We start from the raw sequence: 19,843 nt of genomic DNA, 5'->3' as shown, positions 1-19,843 counted from the left end.
TGAAAAGTCACCTACTTCAATTTGGCGATCTTAAACGGATGGGGGGAGTAGAGATAGTAGGGAAGATAGATCAACATCCTCACCTGAGAGAATCTGTGTCCTTATGTTGTTGGCAACGGAGATAGGTTCCAGAGCTGTTGCATTTGGTGGGACGGGCATCTGCATTGCGGAGGACAAAGTGAAGGGCGTTTTGGTTTGGGGGATAGTATTAGAAGGAAAAGAAGCTGTTAGCGGAGGCAGCCTCCCGCTCAGGTCAGCCCCTGGAGCCTGAGGAGGAATGGAGATGTTAGGAAATGCGGTAAGCTGAGAAGGAAAGTAAAGCGTCTGGACCTGCGCTGTTAGTGGAGGCAGCCTCGTGCTAGGGTCTGACGATGGGGCTGCAGGCCACGGACAGAAAGGAGGATTAAAGACAGCGTCAGAAAAAAGTTGCGACGGCTGGGCCTGTGCTTCTAACGGAGTCATACTCACGTTGGAGGAAGAGGAGAGTTAGGCCTGGCAGCTGCGGAGTCTGGGGCATGGCCCAAACTTGCCGAAGGCCTGCTGCCACAGCCTGACACGCAAGGAAGGCCTGGTCTTGCGAGTGAAGGAGACAGTGTTTTCTGCGGACGCGAAGACAGGGCTTTGCGATTCGTGCTCGCTTTAGCGATCTTGGAGGAAGAAGTGGATTTGGGAGAAGGTAAGGTTGATTTCAAGGACACATACAGATTGTATAATTGTGCTTCAGGTCATTCTCCTAGAGAAATTAACGTCCGCGCTGATAAGCGCTTACCTTAAGGCTGATTTATACTTCTGCGTCGAGTGTACACCGTAGCTACGGCGTAGGCTGTTTGTACCACGCATAGCCTACGACGTAGCCTGACGTGCACCTCTTTAAAAATGTAACAACGCGTCAATTCTACGCGGACCGCAAGCGCTGTGATTGGTCTGCTAGAACCCCTCCCGCTGGTCAAAAAACTGGCGAGGAGCAATAGTAGAAGAGTGAGCATTTTCAACTTCCATAGGAATGAAAAACACTCTGTTTCAGGGGACACATGCAGTCAAACTGCAACAAAAGTCGTTACCTATTTGCCGCTTCTCTGCTGTTTGACAGACAACGTATATGACAAGCTGCTTCTTCGGCTTTTGCCTTGATACTCAACATGACCGTGGACACTGCCTACTAGTGGTCTGCATGCACGTCGATGCGGACAACGACGCAGAAGTATAAAAGAAAACAGACGCGTAGCCTACGGCGCAGAGGCTCTGGCGTAGGTCCGACACAGAAGTATAAATCAGCCTTTAGACTTAATACTGTCCATTTCTCTTTTGGAGGAATTGTTGGATGGGCCGAGGCGTAAGAAGACGCTGGAGATGCTGGTTGGTGTCTTGTTGGAGAAGGCGATCGTGGAGTACGGGAAATGGGCTGACGTCCGCGTAGAGGCTCCGGGGATTCCGTAACAATGTCCAGTGGAGCGCAGGTGCTCCTGACCTCGGTGGAATGAGAAGAAGAATCTTGGGAGACGAGGGACTCGTCGTCGGAAGGGAAGAGTTGAATCTCTGACATTACACTGATTTGGCAGACCAAATGCTGGAAAACACTGTCGAGGAATATGGGTGAGTCGACTGTGTTTATATATAGGCCTTCACTCATGCTGATTGGGTAGATATGTTGATTACTGATTGTTGACAGCTGGCTGAAATGACATGATGATAAGTCTGATTATTTGAACGTTGCTCCTCCCGAATTTTGTTATTAAAACATAATTTCTTGCTAGTGGTAATGGTCTGCCTTTATTGTCATGTTTTTGACTTAAATATCTGTTCACAAACTTTAAGCTGTTTACTGAAAGGTTAACAGACTATTAGAAAAAGAAGTCATTTTGAGATTCATCTGTTGATTGTTATTATTATTATTTTAATTATTATTATTTTGACCCTTTTTACATTTGATTTTTGTTCTTATTTCTTTTTACTTTACATCTTTTTTCCCCTGAATGACCCCAATCTCGTTGAACAAGTAATTTTTTTTTTTCATTTACAGGATGTCATGTACTGACTCACTCGTTACAGTTCTGTCATATTGTTCTAATGTTTCCTAATCTTTCTGTTTGCTCTTAGTTAGCATTTTAGGACTTCCGGTTCCATCGCCCCGAAGTCAATGGGTCTTTTGTAAGGGGTTTTTGCTAAATCGCCTGAAATAAGGTCTGTGGTTAACAAAGCCTCTAAGTATTTTCACGTTTTGATCTATGACATAAAACACACCAGTTATAACCCGCTTGAGATTTTTTAAACCTTTATTGTGTCTTAAAAACGGCGGTTGCTAACCAATCGCTAAAAGGGACTACTTCCTTTGGTGGGGACTTTAGACGTCATCATGACAAACAGGACATTTGGACAGCATTTCTCATGAAAAAGTGGATAAGTATTCATACACAACCCAGATCATAATCAGCGAACATGTTTTTAAATAAAGTTGTTTTCTAAATTAAGTTTGAGGAAGCTTGGTGGTGACGTTGATCCTGCGACCATGGTGTGCTGTAGTCCGTTTATAGCCTACTGCTTTTTATATCTGACGACTTCATTTAGGCTTCAAAATGTATAAATGTTGTGTTAACTTGTTAAGATTATCTTGATAGACAAAATGTGTAAGTGTCATAACCCTTTGTTAAACACAGAGCTTATTTTTTGCAATTTTCCAAAAGTCTATGGGAAATATGCATTGGTTTCGATCGAGGGAACCTGTGCGCCGCTAACTTCCGGGTTGGCCTACAAAAACACGTCATCCCTGAGGTACTCTATATACTCTGCTTTATTAGAGGTTGAGGAAACTTGTCAATCTGTAATATCTAAGATTTACGTAATGTTTTTTTGTATTAGGCTATAACCCTCTGTATTGTTTATTATTGTGTAATATTGTTCTTTATTGTTTTGTCTTGTCTTTGTATGTGGTGTTGTTGCATTAAAAAATAAAAGTATAAAAAAAGAAGCGTCAACGCTGACGCCCCGAGTGAACGCACTGTTACTTCAGCAATAATAATAATAATAATAATAATAATAATAACTAAATTAAATGTTAGGATATTTAATTGTTTTTCATGTATTTAAAATGTATTATGAAGAACAAATCAAATCAATGCATGAAACAGTAGGCTAATAATGTAAAAGCTGGCATAAACATATGAACTTTAATTACTGAGTTAAATAAAATTACAACAAACACGTGTGACAGCTTTCCCCGGCCCAGCCTATAAAAACACTCTTGTCCTGAGACGATTCAGTTAAAATAAAAAATTATTCAAAAGTTGGATTCACAAGAAGTATTCAAATTTGGGTGTGTTTTGAGCTAGCGATTGCCTTTGCTTAAATTATGTTTAGTTGTTCTCCAAAATAATAAATAAATAAATAAATAAATAAATAAGTGTCTCTGTAAGTGCAGAGGGTGCAGAGATATACTGTAAATTTTAAGCGTTTGGCCATCTCTTTGGTTACAGTGCACCCTAGTGGATATATGGTGTATCGCAGGAACGGTTATCTGTAGACTCATGCTGCCTTCACGTGCTATCGGAAATTTAATAATTCCCACTTCTGAAGTCGTGATTACGAGCTCATCGCATTCAAGTTTCGAAATGGTAGGGCGTTCATGTGCAATTTTTACCTAGTAGCCTAAACTTGTATTTACGATAATTCCGAGAGCACGTGAATGCAGCATTATCTCCACAGTTTTGTTTTGCAGTATAAAGGTCATTCCAGTAGATTACAGTATAGTATAGTGCAGTATAGTACTGAATTGTATACACACACTGGCCACTTTATTAAGTGCGCCTTGACAGTACTGGGTTGGACCCTCTTTTGCCTTCAGAACTGCCTTAATTATTTGTGGCACAGATTCAACAAGGTTAAAACATACATTCCTGAGATTTTGGTCTATATCAACATGACTGCATCACACGGTCATTGCAGATTTCGTCGGCTGCACATCCATGATGTGAATCTTCCATTCCACCACATCTCAAAGTTGTTCTGTTCGGTTGAGATCTGGTGACTCTGGACTCCATTTGAGTATAGAGAACCCATGGACAAGAAACCATTACACCACCAGCAGCCTGAACTGTTGATACAAGACAGGATGGATCCATGTTTTTATGTTGTTTACACCAAATTCAGACCATAAAATCTGAAAGTTGCAGCAGAAATTGAAACTCATCAGACCAGGCAAGTTGAGGCAATGTTTTTCCAATCTTCTATTATCCAATTTTGGTGAGCCCATGTGAATTGTAGGCTCAGTTTCCTGTTCTTAGCTGACAGGAGTGGCACCGGTGTGGTCTTCTGCTGCTGTAGAACATCTACTTTAAGATTTGATGTGTTGTGCATTCACTTTGAACTTCAGCAGATTGACCATGTCTACATGCCTAAATGCATTGAGTTGCTGCCATGTAATTGGCTGATTAGATATTTGTGTTACACCTGAGCAGATGAATAGGTGTACCTAATAAACTGACCGGTGAGTGTAAATATAGTTAGTGCACTAATGCTATTCAATGCCACAAATTCTTCTTGTAAGAATAATTATAGGTCCCATATTAATCAATCTAGAAAATGTTTTTATCTACCAAATAATTTTAGAAATCTCCTTAGTCTTGTTCACAAGTACATTCTTTAGCTTACAGAACGACACAAAAGCCTCTTTGGCTGCCACGGCTTTGGCAGAGCTTTCCTTTTTTGGCACACAAGCATTTGACAAATTAGACCAAAAGTAAACATGATTATGTAAATGTATGACAAAATCAAATTATGTACACTTTTCCAAAAAGCGCCTTTGTTTGGCTCGATTATTCTCCTACAATTCCCACACAGGGCCATTGTAAATTGGGTTATGCACAATTTTTGGAGAGGGTGTCCTTGGTAAGTAGATGTTTATTTTAGACTATAACTCAAGAGACCTGCACAATATTTATTGACTTGCAAAGTCCCCTAGACTTTCAAGTGTACATTTTAATGTAACAGATATAGAAATGAATGCTAATATTGTCAACATATCTGACTCTAACAACTTTTAGATCCTCAGCTGTGGACCCTTGGACTGAACAACTGATTATAATTCAATAAAAGATTTCAAGCAGACATCATGGCACAGGAGATATGCGTTTTTCTGTTTTCCCTGACGGCTCTTGGTGTCCTTTACACTATGAACAACGTTCCAGCATTTCAAGAGTGAGTATTCTTGTAAATTCTTGAATTCTTTGCAAGGCTAACAGAATCCTATAAAATAAATTCTTATTTGAAAAGCACACAGTGCTAATAATTTTAAGAATAACCTCTTTGGTCACATTAATTGTATTTTACCAAATGCCATAGTCCTATTTTATAGAAGTCTATCTGTACATCATATTTAGATCTTGTATATGGAGAACATAGATTATACTATAAGAATAATTAGTAGACTGGTGTGACAGAATTTATTTAGCATGAATCATCAAATTAAGCATGCTGATCATCTATTACTCAAATGCGTTGGCTATTATTTCTTTATTTCTTCCACTTGAGGGCAGTGAAAGGATATGGTATTATTGACTAAACAACAGTATCACATAGATTTAAATTAAAATTAATTTTATTGGGGGTTTTTCACACCAGAGTTGAAAAATAGTGATTGATTTCTTCTAGACTAAAGCTACTGCCTTAAATGAACTACTTCCTAAAAAAACAATAGCTTTAATTTAATAATAATAAATAGCAGTACAGGACAAGAAAATTATACACCAAGCTTGGCAGACATTTGTGTGCACATCTCTCACCAGGCTGGTCTTAACATCACAAAAAGAAGCCCAATTAAATTTTAAGCTAAAATATGACTGCCTGAAATTGGAATTACAATTCGCAACATTTTCATTTGGAGTTTCTGCTATTCTTATACTGAAAGTCAACGGTAAACGCCAATTAGTGATACCAATTTGCTGAATCATTCTTTCTTTTTGCTGAACTGATTCACAGTTGATCTGAATGGTTTAAACAATAGACTAATTAAATTATCCAATGATAATTTGATTATCATTGGGTCATTTGGATAATTATCTCAAAAACAACTGTAAAGGTCATGGAAATTCAGTGGTATTTCACTGTATGCCATTTTATACAGTTTTATATTTATTTACAATAAACAAAAACCACAGTATCTGTTAAAGGCTGTTTTGACTCTCATATCGACTTAAGACTTGTTCTCTGAATAGCTCATACAACAGTAATTATGTCTTAGTAAGGCAGGATGACTATCACATGCTCTCCCATCTCATTTGGTGCTCTGGTGTTGGAATAATTACACTCCTAGCTGCCAAACCATTAATCTCTGCTCACTTACTGAAGACAGGAAAGAGAATAGCCGAATACACGGTGGATAGTAATTGGGGACAAGACGTTGTGCAAAATGAATCAGAAATTAATTTTTTAAAGAATGCAAACATGGTGTCCTTCAAGATGAAAAGGTATATTCTTGAATAAATATTTAATATTCATTAATACTACAATGATAATAGTAACAATAATAGGCCTACTTGCTAAAAATGTCTGTTTTCAAGATCGTTAAAGCTCCTCCAGCGACAAAAAGCTTTACCCACATTGCAGAACAAAAGAGGACACGGCGCTGACAGACAAGACAGTGCAGGTTACTTTCTATATGAAACAAAGTCTCAGCCTTCAAATTTTGTACGTTTTATTACGAAATTAAAACAATAAATACCATTTTGGCGCTCTTTATGTGGCATGACCTGGGCGTGACAGATCGCCGTAGCGCCTCAGTTCAAGCAAAGCTATAGCGCACGTGAACCGATCATCTCTTCCTCTTTACTAGTTACAGTAAAAACAAACAGGAATTGACATAAGAGGGTATGTTGAAAGAACCAGCAGGCCTACAACTTACTGAAATGTATCATATCTCATGTAATCGCTCAATCAGTGTTTCACCCGCGGATAAAACAGATTGAAAATAGTGTCAGATAACGTTAAATTTACCTTAGAAAAGCCATTCATTGTCCATAAACTGTATAGTTAGCGAGTTAGCGTATGTACTCTAGAGAGGATTATGCACTATTACTTACATATCCATTACGGTTTTACTCTAATAGGCTACCATTTTTTTTTATTACGCTATCTTAACATTATTATTATAAAAACGGCATTTTAGCATATAAATAATTGTAGCCTATAGGCCTACAAATCAGTTATTAATTCACTTTTAATAATAATGTACCAGCTGACAGGGTTCCCCGTGTAATTTACAACATTAGATTTCTTTTCCTTGAGAAAAATTAACATGTAATATACCATAGGCTATATCCAAATGAATAGATATTGAATCAACATGAAAATCGAAGCGCAAGCTCGAATTGTGAAATTTGTGTCAATTTCCCACTCCAAGCTGAAGTATTTCAAGTTCATTTTCACGCTCTCAGCTTCCCCTGTACATATATGGACTGTTTGCTGTGAAATGCGCAAAATAATTGACAGGCAGAAATCTGACCGTGGCCACATTTTATTTGACTATTTACAGAGATTGACAGTCACAGAAAGTTCAATTAGATGTTAACTCATGTTTGTAATGTTGTGTATTTGCAGGCCAGTGGTAATTCTGGAAATCGGGGTGGCTGTTCTTGTGGCAGTGTTTCTCATGGTCTACCTTGCTACTCGCTACAATCCTCCTAAAGATTATTTGTTCTATGGTATGAGCTCTGACACTGATTTGATTGGTTGACTCTTGAAATATGCCACACACATCCGGATGAATCACACACATCTGGATGAATTACTTGTTTTGTTACTGCACTGAATGCGAAAGCAATTTAAACTCACCATAGTAAATTTTGCCACGATTAAAGTTTTTTTTTTCAAAAAGAGACACCTGAGGTAAATAGCACATTTAAAGGATTAGTTCACTTTCAAATGAAAATTACCCCAAGCTTTACTCACCCTCAAGCCATCCTAGGTGAATATGACTTTCTTCTTTCTGATGAACACAATTGAGAAATATTAATAAACATCTTGACGCATCCAAGCTTTATAATGGCAGTGAGCGAGGATCAACGAGTATGAGCTGAAGAAAGTGTCTCCATCCACATCCATTCATCATAAACATATTCCACATAGATATTTTACTTCATAACTTGTTAAATATGGATATTTTTAGATAGCTTCCGCCAGACCGCCTTCCATATTCAAGTTACGAAAAAATGGAACTGTTGTCGCATCAGTTAAATTTTTTCCGTAAGTTGAATAGGGAAGGCGTAGGATGTAGCGTAAGCTTTTTGAACTTCAAGAGTTTTACTCTTTCTTTGTACGCTGAAAACGGAAGATGGTCTGGCGGAAGCTAGATACACTATATTGCCAAAAGTTTTGGGATGCCTGCCTTTACGTGCACATGAACTTTAATGACATCCCATATAGCTATAGCAGCTATAGCAGCTTCAACTCTTCTGGGAAGGCTTTCCACAAGGTTTAGGAGTGTGTTTATGGGAATTTTTGACCATTCTTTTAGAAGCGCATTTGTGAGGTCAGGCAGTGATGTTGGACGATAAGGCCTGGCTTGCAGTCTCCGCCCTAATTCATCCCAAAGGTGTTCTATCGGGTTGAGGTCAGGATTCTGTGCAGGCCAGTCACGTTCTTCCACACCAAACTTGCTCATCCATGTTTTTATGGACCTTGCTTTGTGCACTGGTGCGCAGTCATGTTGGAACAGGAAGGGGCCATCCCCAAACTGTTCCCACAAAGTTGGGAGCATGAAATTGTCCAAAATGTCTTGGTATGCTGAAGCATTAAGAGTTCCTTTCACTGGAACTAAGGGGCCAAGCCCAACCCCTGAAAAACAACCCCACACCATAATCCCCCTCCACCAAACTTTACACTAGGCACAATGTAGTCAGGCAAGTACCGTTCACCTGGCAACCGCCAAACCCAGACTCGTCCATCGGATTGCCAGACAGAGAAGCGTGATTCGTCACTCCAGAGAACACATCTCCACTGCTCTAGAGTCCAGTGGCAGTGTGCTTTACACCACTGCATCCGACGCTTTGCATTGCACTTGGTGATGTAAGGCTTGGATGCAGCTGCTCAGCCATGGAAAACCATTCCACGAAGCTCTCTACACACTGTTCTTGAGCTAATCTGAAGGCCAGACGAATTTTTAGGTCTGTAGCTATTGACTCTGCAGAAAGTTGGCGACTTCTGCGCACTGTGCGCCTCAGCATGCACTGACCCCGCTCTGTGATTTTACGTGGCCTACCACTTCGTGGCTGAGTTGCTGTTGTTCCCAATTGCTTCCACTTTGTTATGATACCACAAACAGTTGATCATGGAATATTTAGTAGTGAGGAAATTTCACGAATGGACTTATTGCACCGGTGGCAACCTATCACGGTACCACGCTTTAATTCACTGAGCTCCTGAGAGCTACCCATTCTTTCACAAATGTTTGTAGAAGCAGTCTGCATGCCTAGGTGCTTGATTTTATACACCTGTGGCCATGGAAGTGATTGGAACACCTGAATTCAATGATTTGGAGGGGTGTCCCAATACTTTTGGCAATATAGTGTATTTTACTTCATAACTTATTAAATATGGATATTTTTTTTACACAAACGCATTGCTTCGCTTCAGAAGGACTTGACGAAGGACTTCAGAAGGATTAACTCCCTAAAAAAGACATTTTTCCTATTTGTCTAAGAATAAAAATATTATTTAATTGTGTGTATATAAACAATACACAAAATGCTTGGCAGGTTTCCCCAAAAATGTTTAAAGTGTCAGAAGGAATGACAAAAATGTTTGTCACGAGGAATGACAGAATTCCTTTGGGACACTGTATGTATGTCCACTGTTGTTTGCTGTGGACAAATTAAATAAACAAGGTCGAAAACTGTTTTAAAGAGAGTTTCGTGTGTAAAAATCCCCAAATCAATAAACACAAACTCTTTTGTGTGTTATCAATCTCCCACTCCAGTAGAAAAATGTCCAATTTTGCAATGTAATGCTAAAAAGATAGCGGCGTTATTATGGGTTAGAGTGACTGAGAGGTGACAATGTGTTCTGGCACAGCATGTCATTCCACCCTTGCCGTGATGAAAGAGAAGATAATTCCACTATCACACCTGTAATGCAGGTAAACTAAACCAAGACCCCTATGGATTAAAAGGGCTTGGGGAGAAAAAGGAAAGCGTGAAAGACAGAGAGGGAGAATGTCAGTATCAGACTGTATCTGTGCTTGGCCGACGGCAATGCAACACTTCTCTTTGAGCAGTCATATCTTCGAAGCTGTCAGTCAGATACTCTTGAAAGCTAGAAGAATAGCAGTGGACAATATCTAGTCTGGGAATCCAACCATGAAATTGGATACAAGGAAAGTATTTGTGTTACAATAACACACCTGTCTTTACTTTTACACCCTCGGTTTCCTTCGCAATAAGCAGCAAATTCCATATTTCTGAATGCTTCGCTTGGAAAAGAAGATTATTAAAGGAATAGGTAACCTAGACATGAAAATGTTATGTTATTCAATCACGTATTGTGCTTTTTGTCATTTTGTCTTTCACTTATTTTATGAAAAAGAGCAATATGAACATTCCACTAAGCTTCTATTGTGTTCCACAGAAAATAGAACTCATTTAATAGGGAACATTCTCTGCACTTTCTGGCAAGGTTCTCTCAAAGTTATGAACAAATGTTCTTCCAGTAAGATTAATAGAATTTTTTTTTTTTTTTTTTTTTTTTCAAAGTGGTTTTTAATAATGTTCTCAAAACAAAAACTTTATTTGTACATCATTCATGGAACATTTTTTTCAGAAATGTTTTAGTTGGACATTTGTCTAACTTTTTTAAAATGTTACTGCTTGCTTCAGAACGTTAAAAAGTAACTTTTCCATACTGTTTGTAAAATTATAAAATGGAATGTTCCCTTAACAATCATACAACCAAGGGGGAAAAAAAAAAAGTTTTTAAAACATGAAAAAAAACTGGACGTTTCGAACATTCAGGGAACATTCAGGGAACATTCAGAAATAATGTTTTCATAACTTAGGCTAATGGGAATGTTAGCAAAACATTCTTAGGGCCCATTTACAACAAGAATGATAATTGTAAAGATAACTGTAACAATAACTATATTAGCGTCCACACCAGCGGACGATATCATTTTTGTTGCAGTTTTGTCATCCGTCTCTTTAAATGCTCAAGCTCTTTAAAGCAGGATGGATTCTGATTGGCTGTCATTGTTTTTATTGTTCATCAGCTGGACATTCTGAAAGTGATTCCAACAACATCGTTTCTCAGTGCCGTTATCGTTATAATTGTGATGTGGACTCTTCTTTAGAATATATTTTTGTTAGCTGGGATACGGATTTAAAATGACATGAGGGTGAAGTAAATGATGACTGAATTTTCATGTCTAGGTGAACTATTCCTTTAAATCCAGTGTCTGAGCTTTCAGTGGTGACATTTACAGTCATTATTTTTGCCTCCATGCTTAAGACTTTTCTTTCTTCATGTCCCCTGCCACTCATTATTTGTCACCCAGATGCTTAGGAAATGCCATATGGGGTATTCGCTGTCTCCGCAAAGTGCCCTTTTGGCACAGCTGCACTTTAAACCTGAAAAAACCCAACAAATGGCTCCAAATATAAATTTCTTGTTCACACCTCCACTAGCAGATATCATTATCCTCTTCCACCTTGCTAGAAATCAATAGTCGGTAAAAGTGAAATGTTTTTAATAAAGAAAGCGAGAATAAAGGTAGGCTGGTTAACTCTTGATAGAGCAGTTGAGCACTGCAACATCTTATTAGTGAGGTTTTTTCACGGCACATCACAGAAGGCTTAAAGTTAAAGACGAAAACATTTCAATTCAGGTGTTTCGAAAGTGATAATGAAGCCGAGCTGATAATCCAACATTTTCTTGTAAAGCCTGCAAATAATATGGAACAAAGTGATTAAAAATTCCTCTTTTATTATAACCAAGAGCAGTTGTCACTTTGTGAGGAAGAAAATGTTCTATTGTTTTATTTCAGACCAGTTTTGCATGTTTAACAACGTTAATTGTATGTGCTATTTAAGAATATGTAAGGGATAATATACTATAATATACAGTCAGCCAATCACGTGACTGACTACATTGTTTCACTTATTACACTACTTGACAAATGTAAACATCATGTATATTAATTTTAGTAAAAATTATTTTAGAATCCTACCTGTATCTTGAAGCTTCCACTAAAAATAGTCCATTTATGTGGCCTACAAAACAATTATTCACCTTAGCTATTTTCTGTGATTGTATGAGCACTTTCGATTCACAAATAACTGGAAGAATAACAAAATGTTATAAATGGTAAAATAATTTGCACTACAAACCAGTGTGTTTGATTACGATAATAATTTAAAATAATACGATAAATAACAGTTTGCAATATCAAGCATCATAACGGACAGTTTTTCTACAGCTATTAGCTAAAATAACTAGAAGCAGGTGACCGGAGACCGCTGAACATCAGTAGTATTCAAGAGAGCCTGTAGACCAAAGTTAAAGGGTTAGTTCACCCAAAAATTAAAATGTATGTCATTAATTACTCACCCTCATTTTGTTCCAAACCCATGAGACTTTTGTTCATCTTCAGAACACAAATTAAGATATTTTTGATGAATTCCAAGAGCTCTCTGACTCCTCTATAGACAGCGATTTAATTAGCACTTTCAAGGCCCAGAAATGTTGTAAAGGCATTGTTAAAATAGTCCATGTGAGTGGTTCAACCTGAATTTTATGAAGCGACAAGAATACTTTTTGAGCGCAAAAAACAAAAACAAAAAACAGTTTATTCAACAATTTCTTCTCTTCTGTGTCAATCTCAGACACTAATGCAGGAGCTGGCCAGTACTGAGCCAGCATTCCCACATAGAACCCGGGAGCGCTGAACTGTGTTTACAACGTGAACATCATCATAGACCCAAAAAAAGAACAAAAAAGCATTCCCTTTACAAAAAATACAAAAAGTATTCACTTTAGTCACATAGACTATTTTAACAATGTCTTTACTACCTTTATGGGTCTTGAAAGTGGTAGTTGTGTTGATGTCTATAGAGGGGTAGAAAGCTCTTGGATTTCATCAAAAATATCTTCATTTGTGTTCCGAAGACGAAGGAAAGTCTTATGGTTTGTAACAAAATGAGGGTGAGTAACTGATTTTTCATTTTTGGGTGAACTAACCCTTTAAATGTATACTTTTATATACTGAAAAGTGGGCCAATTTAGTCTTAAGCAGTATTGAAATAGTACACTTACAAGTTTACTACTAATACATTTTATTAGTATATTTATTTTATAAAGTATACTTAAAAATATTCTGTAACATTATTAAGTATACTTCATAAAATGTATACTTCTTTTTCATAAGGGCAGCTCTACACGTACATACACTAAAACGTTGCCAGCAACCAAAAACCAATACATTTCAATACTTAACAAAAGAACAAATAAGTATTTGTGTATACATAAGACTTTTTTTTGTTCAGTTTTTGCAGAGTTTTCCTTCACATGTGTCATTGACCTCACGAGCGCTCTAGAATATGATGGCTTCGCCTCAGGATTCATGGAGTTCTACCAGAAAACGGTCAGTACTGTGAGGAGAAAGCTGAGTTGATGTTATCGATTACCTGGTCTTAACCTGTCTGACGATGGTTTCGCTGGTTCTCCAGGGGGAGCCGTATCTCGGCACACCCTATGCTATCATGATGTGCTATTGGGATGGTGTAGTGCACTTTATCATCTACCTGATACTGGTACACCGCATGTCAAACAGGTCTGAAATTTAGTTCTACTCTGTACTCTATTTAGTGCTCTATGCATAATTCAGCCTATTCAGACCCGAATTATCCTGCAGGATGAACATATTTTTAAATTATTATTATGTTTTATGCTTTTTTAAAAAGTAGCCATAAATTATATAAATTAATATGATTTCTTTAAAATATAATATCTATTCCATTGGAGAGTAAAATAAATGTTAAGTCTCCTATTTAAATTTTTTAAAAGTTGCTTTATGTGGTAACATCTAAATTAAGAGGTTTTAGTAAAAAAAAAAAAGGAAAAAAAAAAATTTAATAAGACTGAATCATCATGACTACCAAAACATTAGACCACAAAAAAATTATTGCATTTTTAAGGATTGGATCAACTAGAAATAAGGTGGTGACACTATCTGGCATGAACATGACATGAAAGTTCATGCAGTGATGTTTAAAAGGTGGTTGATATACCTAAATTAGTGTGTCTTGTCGTCCCAGGAAACAATATCGCACATTGGGGCTTTTTTGGGCTGGATCACTGTGCGCCAACATGATTGTGTTTGTACCTGGAATTGTAGTTGGTGAGTCAAAGTACATAAAAGATTCAATATTCCTGCTTAACATTATATAAGATGCTTCTCAAATACATTTTATATGCAGGTAAATATGGCTCAGAGATCCGTCCTGCCTTCTGGCTCAACATGCCCTTTTTGTTGGTGCCCATATGGGGAGCGGTGTCCCTGTTCTCCAGGCCAAGGGATAGGCCTATGCCTTTTGTGGGTGCATCCAAGGTGAAGAACCAGACACCGCTGACCTTGGTCAATAGTTAGTATTTTCCTCACAGATCAGTAACATTTAAACAATGGTGCTTGTATCCATCAGGTTGAACGTGAGCAGAAAAAAGCCTTAATATGGCGCCCCCTGGACCTGCTCTTTGTGGTTTATCTAGTGGCTGCCATGGGATTCACTGTCTTTAGAGGACTGGTAAGTTGGTGGTCACCATATGCTTGGTTATGATCTCTAATTCAGTCGAAATCTGTTGGGACAAAAAACTCCTATCTCTATCCATCTAGGCAGTTCTTGATTGCCCGTTGGAAATCCTCAACAGATATGTGACAGAATATGAACCTTATCTGAAGGATCCCGTGGGCTTCCCCAAAGTTATGGTGAGCACATATTCACGTATGCTGGAAGAAATCACATTCAGGCAGATCTGCTTATGGCAACCCTCAAGCATACTTTGCTTCTTAATACCCTAAGCTTTATAGCATTAAGCTCCTCTAAATGACTGTACGGTACCTTCTAGACAGGTATTACTCATCATTAGCACTCAATAAGGTGGCTGGCTTATTGTCACCTTGGGTAGTAGTCCAAGAATATCCCTCCACAAAGGTATCAAGGGTATGTTTTTGTTTAGATTGGGGTTTTAGCTTGGTCAATAGGTTATCAAAAGTCCTTGTTCTAGCTGGAGCCCAGGCACAATGGTGGCCCATCGATCAGGCAGGAGATGTGCTGTGAGAACTTGATAAGCTAATCCCACCCATGAGTCCTGGCTGAGCCCCTCCATCAACTCAAACAAGGAGACGTGTCAGAGAGAGTGTGACATGCGTGGTAATGTGTTTGATAAGGAATGAAGGCACACCGACACGCATGTTTGTACAGGGGACAGAGACCTGCTTCGATCGCATAATACCTGTGCGCTTAGGGAAGCAAGAGTGTTGGTGAGTATATTTATATGTATAGGGCAGAGTAAATTCCTCTATACTGTTATTTCCTCTCAAATTGATTCGATTTAAATTCCTTTAAATATTTAAACTATAATTATAGAAACTTAATATAAATAAGCACTTTGTTTATTTATATACATAACATTTTATTCTTTTTTAATATAACTTAAATGTATTAAAAGTTTAGAATGCTTATAACTTAATATAAACATAAAATAATCACTATATATATATTTGATTGTTTGTTTGTTTATTTTAATAAGCATGTTTGAGAAGCGAAAACTTTTTTGGCCCCAGTCCTTCATTGTCAATATAATGATATTTAAAATCAAGCAATAAAAAGAAATTCTCTACAGGTGTATCTAGATTCCATGACTGGCAAACATGACTTTCACAGCTTGTTGTAACTCCATCAAAAGTCACCACGTCCTATGCAACACAAACAGGCTCTGTTTAGGGTCTAATAGTGGGTAATGCTTTGATGTTTGTGTTTTTAAGCCTCAATAAGTATGAATGATGGTGTAAACTCAATGCAGTCGGGCTGATCTGTATTCAGCAGGAGTGCATTGCTGCGGCAGCACTGGTGCCCTTGGGGATTGAGTTGGACCGCATTAATTTGCCATCAAAGCACTGGCGTGTAGAGGCAAGGCATGTAGTGTTGACACTCAGACTGAAATAATACTTGTTGCATGATGTCTTTTCTGCTCCAGATGTTGCTGCTCCTATTCCATGCGCTTCCAATGCTAGGTTCATTTGCATATGGGCTGTGCACACCTGGCTGCACTTGGATGCTTGATTGGACGGTATATTTTGCAGGTGCCATTTTACAGGTAAGACTTGGAAATCATCTCCAATATTTGGCCAAATCTGTAAGACGAAATCAAGAAAACATGAAATGAAATGAATGAAATTATACGTCTACGTTTTTCTAACATCTGAGGTATACCTCCTCCATAGTTTCTGGCTGAGATTTTCATCTACTGTATGCTGATGTTACAGAAAGGCACCATCAGACAGTACCACGATCAAAGCCTTGGTCTGAACAAGTTCATCCAGCACCCCTTTAACTCCCAGTATGAGGCCTGAGCAGTCAGCATTCCTAATCAAAGACCTCCAGTAGAACAGGGCTTCGCTGTAGTTTCTCTAGGAGTTTCACTGTAGATCTCCAACTCTACATACTAATGAACGCCTCCTCAAAGCTGAGAGGATGTCATTGCAGTCTATTAATCTACTTACCCATAGGCAGAAGCCTCTAAAAATACATGTCAAGGTCCTGAATGAGTCCCCATCATTAAACTTTACAAAAGTGCAATATAAAACTGTGCAAGAGTGCAATATAAAACAATATATAGACTCTAGCATTTTATGAGTGGTGTCAGGCTGTCCAGAACTACACAATGCTAGGATATGCTGGATTTGTGTTGCTATGCAGTTCTTAAGGGTATATATACTGTTATTTCAGTTGCTGTTGCCTTTCTATCAGCTTGAACCAGTCTGGCCATCATTCTCCTCTGCCCTCTGGCATCAGCAAGGCATTTTCGCCCCCAGAACTGCTGCTCATTGGATATTTTCTCTTTTTCTGGTGGTGAACCGGCGACAGGGTCATGGGCGGCCAAGGCTCATTGATGCACGTGGGGAGCGAAGGCCGTGTGGTCCAATCCAACAGACGAGCTACTGAAGCTCAAATTGCTCAAGAAGTTAATGCTGGTTCTGATAGAAAGGTGTCAGAATACACAGTGCATCGCAGTTTGTTGCGTATGGGGCTGCATAGTCGCAGACTAGTCAGGGTGCCCATGCTGACCCCATCCACCGCCGAAAGCTCCAACAGTGGGCACGTGAGCATCAGAACTGGACCACGGAGCAATGGAAGAAGGTGGCCTGGTCTGATGAATCATGTTTACTTTTACATCACGTGGATGGTCAGGTGTGTGTGCATCAGTTACATCTGTGGGATGTGCTAAACAAACAAGTCCGATCCATGGAGGCCCCACCTCGCAACTTACAGGACTTAAAGGATCTGCTGCTAACATCTCGGTGCCAGATACCACAGCACACCTTCAGGGGTCTAGTGGAGTCCATGCCTCGATGGGTCAGGGCTGTTTTGGCAGCAAAAGGGGGACCAACACAATATTAGGAAGGTGGTCATAATATTATGCCTGATCGGTGTATATATATATATATATATATATATATATATAGATACAGTGCATTTCATTCTGTATATTTTAGCGTGTCAGCAATTAGTGTTTTTAAAGAGTGCACATATGTGTAAAGGAACCCTAGAGTGTGATGTAAGATAGGACCCGAATGAATCGAATATCAAATACAGTAAAACAATAGAAACAAAAATAGTAAAGTAGTGGAAGTGTGACCATTTTACTATGGTTTTGGGAAACAGTTGTGTATAGTTAGTTCATTTCTCCAAAGATGCATAATACTAGGGTGGTTAAGCATCAAGTTACATCTTTGTACAGGAAATGCATTACTGGGTGGTTGTGTACTGGCCCAAGTTAAGTTTCTATAATATACAAGCTCTGGTCCATCCTTCAAATTTAATGATTTTTTTTCACCTATTCTATCATCTATACCAGGTGAGAATTGTTTTATCCCTAACCCACAAAAAACATCTTGTGCTTCTGTCCACCGCAGTGCCAGTGGTCTCATATCGGAGCATCCCTGCACCCACGCACTGCAGAAATGTACAGGATTCCCACCTCGGTCCTGGTGCCCATCCTCCTTCTCAACCTGCTGTATGCAGTCGGTCCTGTGCTGCTTGCCCTGCGTTGCAAACGAGAGCCAGACTACTTCCTTTCCATCGCACCTGTGGGCCAAACTAACAATGAGAAGAAACTGCGTTAAACCGACTAAGAAAACATCAACTTTAAAGGGATAGTTCACACAAATTTTGAAATTCTGTCATCATTTACTCAAACTAGGTGAACTAATCCTTTAGAAAACATGTCAAAACAGATTTACTGTATTTAATGGGCACAACAGTGCTTGGCAATTACATCCAGTAGGTTCCTGTTAATTTGGTAATTAAGACAAGACCTTTATCATTGCAGTTTATTTGCCTTCTGTTCACTACTATAAAGATCTGTTGTGTTTCCTTATTCCAGTGCATTTTCCTAGTTCTATCTGTCTGTTCCACACAAATATCAGCTACATCCTAAATTATATAAATGTCAGAACTTCTTTCTTGAATAATTGGCTGGTCTCATAGGTAATAAATAATTACTCTACAAATCATCATTCATCTGGATACGTTGTATATACATGATTAGGTCAGCAGGGTTGAGTTCTACAACTGCTAACCTTAAAAGCAACACTTGCTCAGCAGCTTTTTCATGCTGATAAGGAGCAATGCACAAAATTTCTGCTTGCACACACAAACAGCACTGTGTGCAGGATCCAATCAGTTCCAGTGGAATTAGAAAAGAAGTCTGTCAAGCTACACAAAAAAGACTAACCTAGCCGATCATTTCAGTGTTGACATAGTGGAGGACATAATGTATTATATATCACATATATAGGGCAGACTGGGCTAACTAGCCCTTTTTCTCCAGTGAATATTTCTTAGGTTTGGTTTATTTTTTTTTAAATCAATTTCTGTATAGACATACAAGTCTTGGCTATAAAAAAAAAAAAACAAAAAAAAACAAAAACAAATTTAACACATACAACAATAGCAGGTCATATTGTCACACTGGAACCTTCCACAGTAAAACACTTTGCCAACAAATATTATTTGGCCAACAAATATTATTAATAAATATAAAACTCCTAAAACATGTGACAACTCACCCTAACACTTTTTTTTCTTCTAAATTCTCATTACTTCAAATATAATCATAATAATACTGTTTTAATAAAGGAGAAGTCGAGCTATGAATGGCATCAATAAAATGTTACACATAATACTGTAATTAATTGCTCAAAAACATTAAATAGACAGTGCATTAGTTCCTAAGTAGGCTAATACAGGCTACGATTAGTTCTGCTACATGGACATTGTAGACCAGTGGTTCTCAACCCACGGCCCGTCACGAATGTCACGCGGCCCACGATATGCCGACCACATTTAAAAAATAAATTCCAGTTTTACAATTTATTTTTGTTTTTAAATTAAATTAAAATGGATCAAATTAAATATAAGTTTGAACTATAATGTTTTTTGTCATATACAATGATTTTGGTGTCATTAGGCCTATTATTTTCAGACATGCGCAGACCTACTATATACTGAGTACTCAGTTAACGAACACTTGCAAGCGCGCGCTTTGGCAGAATTCCAATAGTAGCCATTTTTGTAAACTTAGGGAT

At 38.3% G+C, this 19,843-nt stretch overlaps 1 protein-coding gene across 1 annotated transcript; it reads left to right on the top strand.

Annotated features, from left to right (window-relative positions):
- Nucleotides 1-1,321: 1,321 nt before the first annotated feature.
- On the top strand, nucleotides 1,322-18,772 carry tm6sf2b (transmembrane 6 superfamily member 2b). Its single transcript, XM_051910978.1, has 11 exons — nucleotides 1,322-4,881; nucleotides 5,037-5,190; nucleotides 7,588-7,691; nucleotides 13,521-13,618; nucleotides 13,704-13,807; nucleotides 14,292-14,374; nucleotides 14,454-14,584; nucleotides 14,676-14,777; nucleotides 14,867-14,959; nucleotides 16,231-16,350; nucleotides 18,170-18,772. Exons 2-11 carry the CDS (start codon nucleotides 5,105-5,107, stop codon nucleotides 18,377-18,379), a joined length of 1,131 nt encoding a protein of 376 aa, XP_051766938.1. The 5' UTR covers nucleotides 1,322-4,881; nucleotides 5,037-5,104; the 3' UTR covers nucleotides 18,380-18,772.
- Nucleotides 18,773-19,843: the final 1,071 nt, after the last annotated feature.

Source organism: Ctenopharyngodon idella, chromosome 10 (genome assembly GCF_019924925.1).
Source record: "Ctenopharyngodon idella isolate HZGC_01 chromosome 10, HZGC01, whole genome shotgun sequence".
Taxonomy (NCBI): Eukaryota; Metazoa; Chordata; class Actinopteri; order Cypriniformes; family Xenocyprididae; genus Ctenopharyngodon; species Ctenopharyngodon idella.
Note: the sequence above shows the minus strand (reverse complement) of the source record. Positions and strands in the feature narration are given on the sequence as shown.

Excerpts from the sequence above, each read along its gene's own strand:
- tm6sf2b (XM_051910978.1), top strand. The coding sequence starts at position 5,105 with ATGGCACAGGAGATATGCGTTTTTCTGTTTTCCCTGACGGCTCTTGGT. Across the intron at positions 5,191-7,587 it reads AACGTTCCAGCATTTCAAGA|GCCAGTGGTAATTCTGGAAA; the intron begins GTGAGTATTCTT and ends GTGTATTTGCAG. Across the intron at positions 13,619-13,703 it reads TGGAGTTCTACCAGAAAACG|GGGGAGCCGTATCTCGGCAC; the intron begins GTCAGTACTGTG and ends CTGGTTCTCCAG.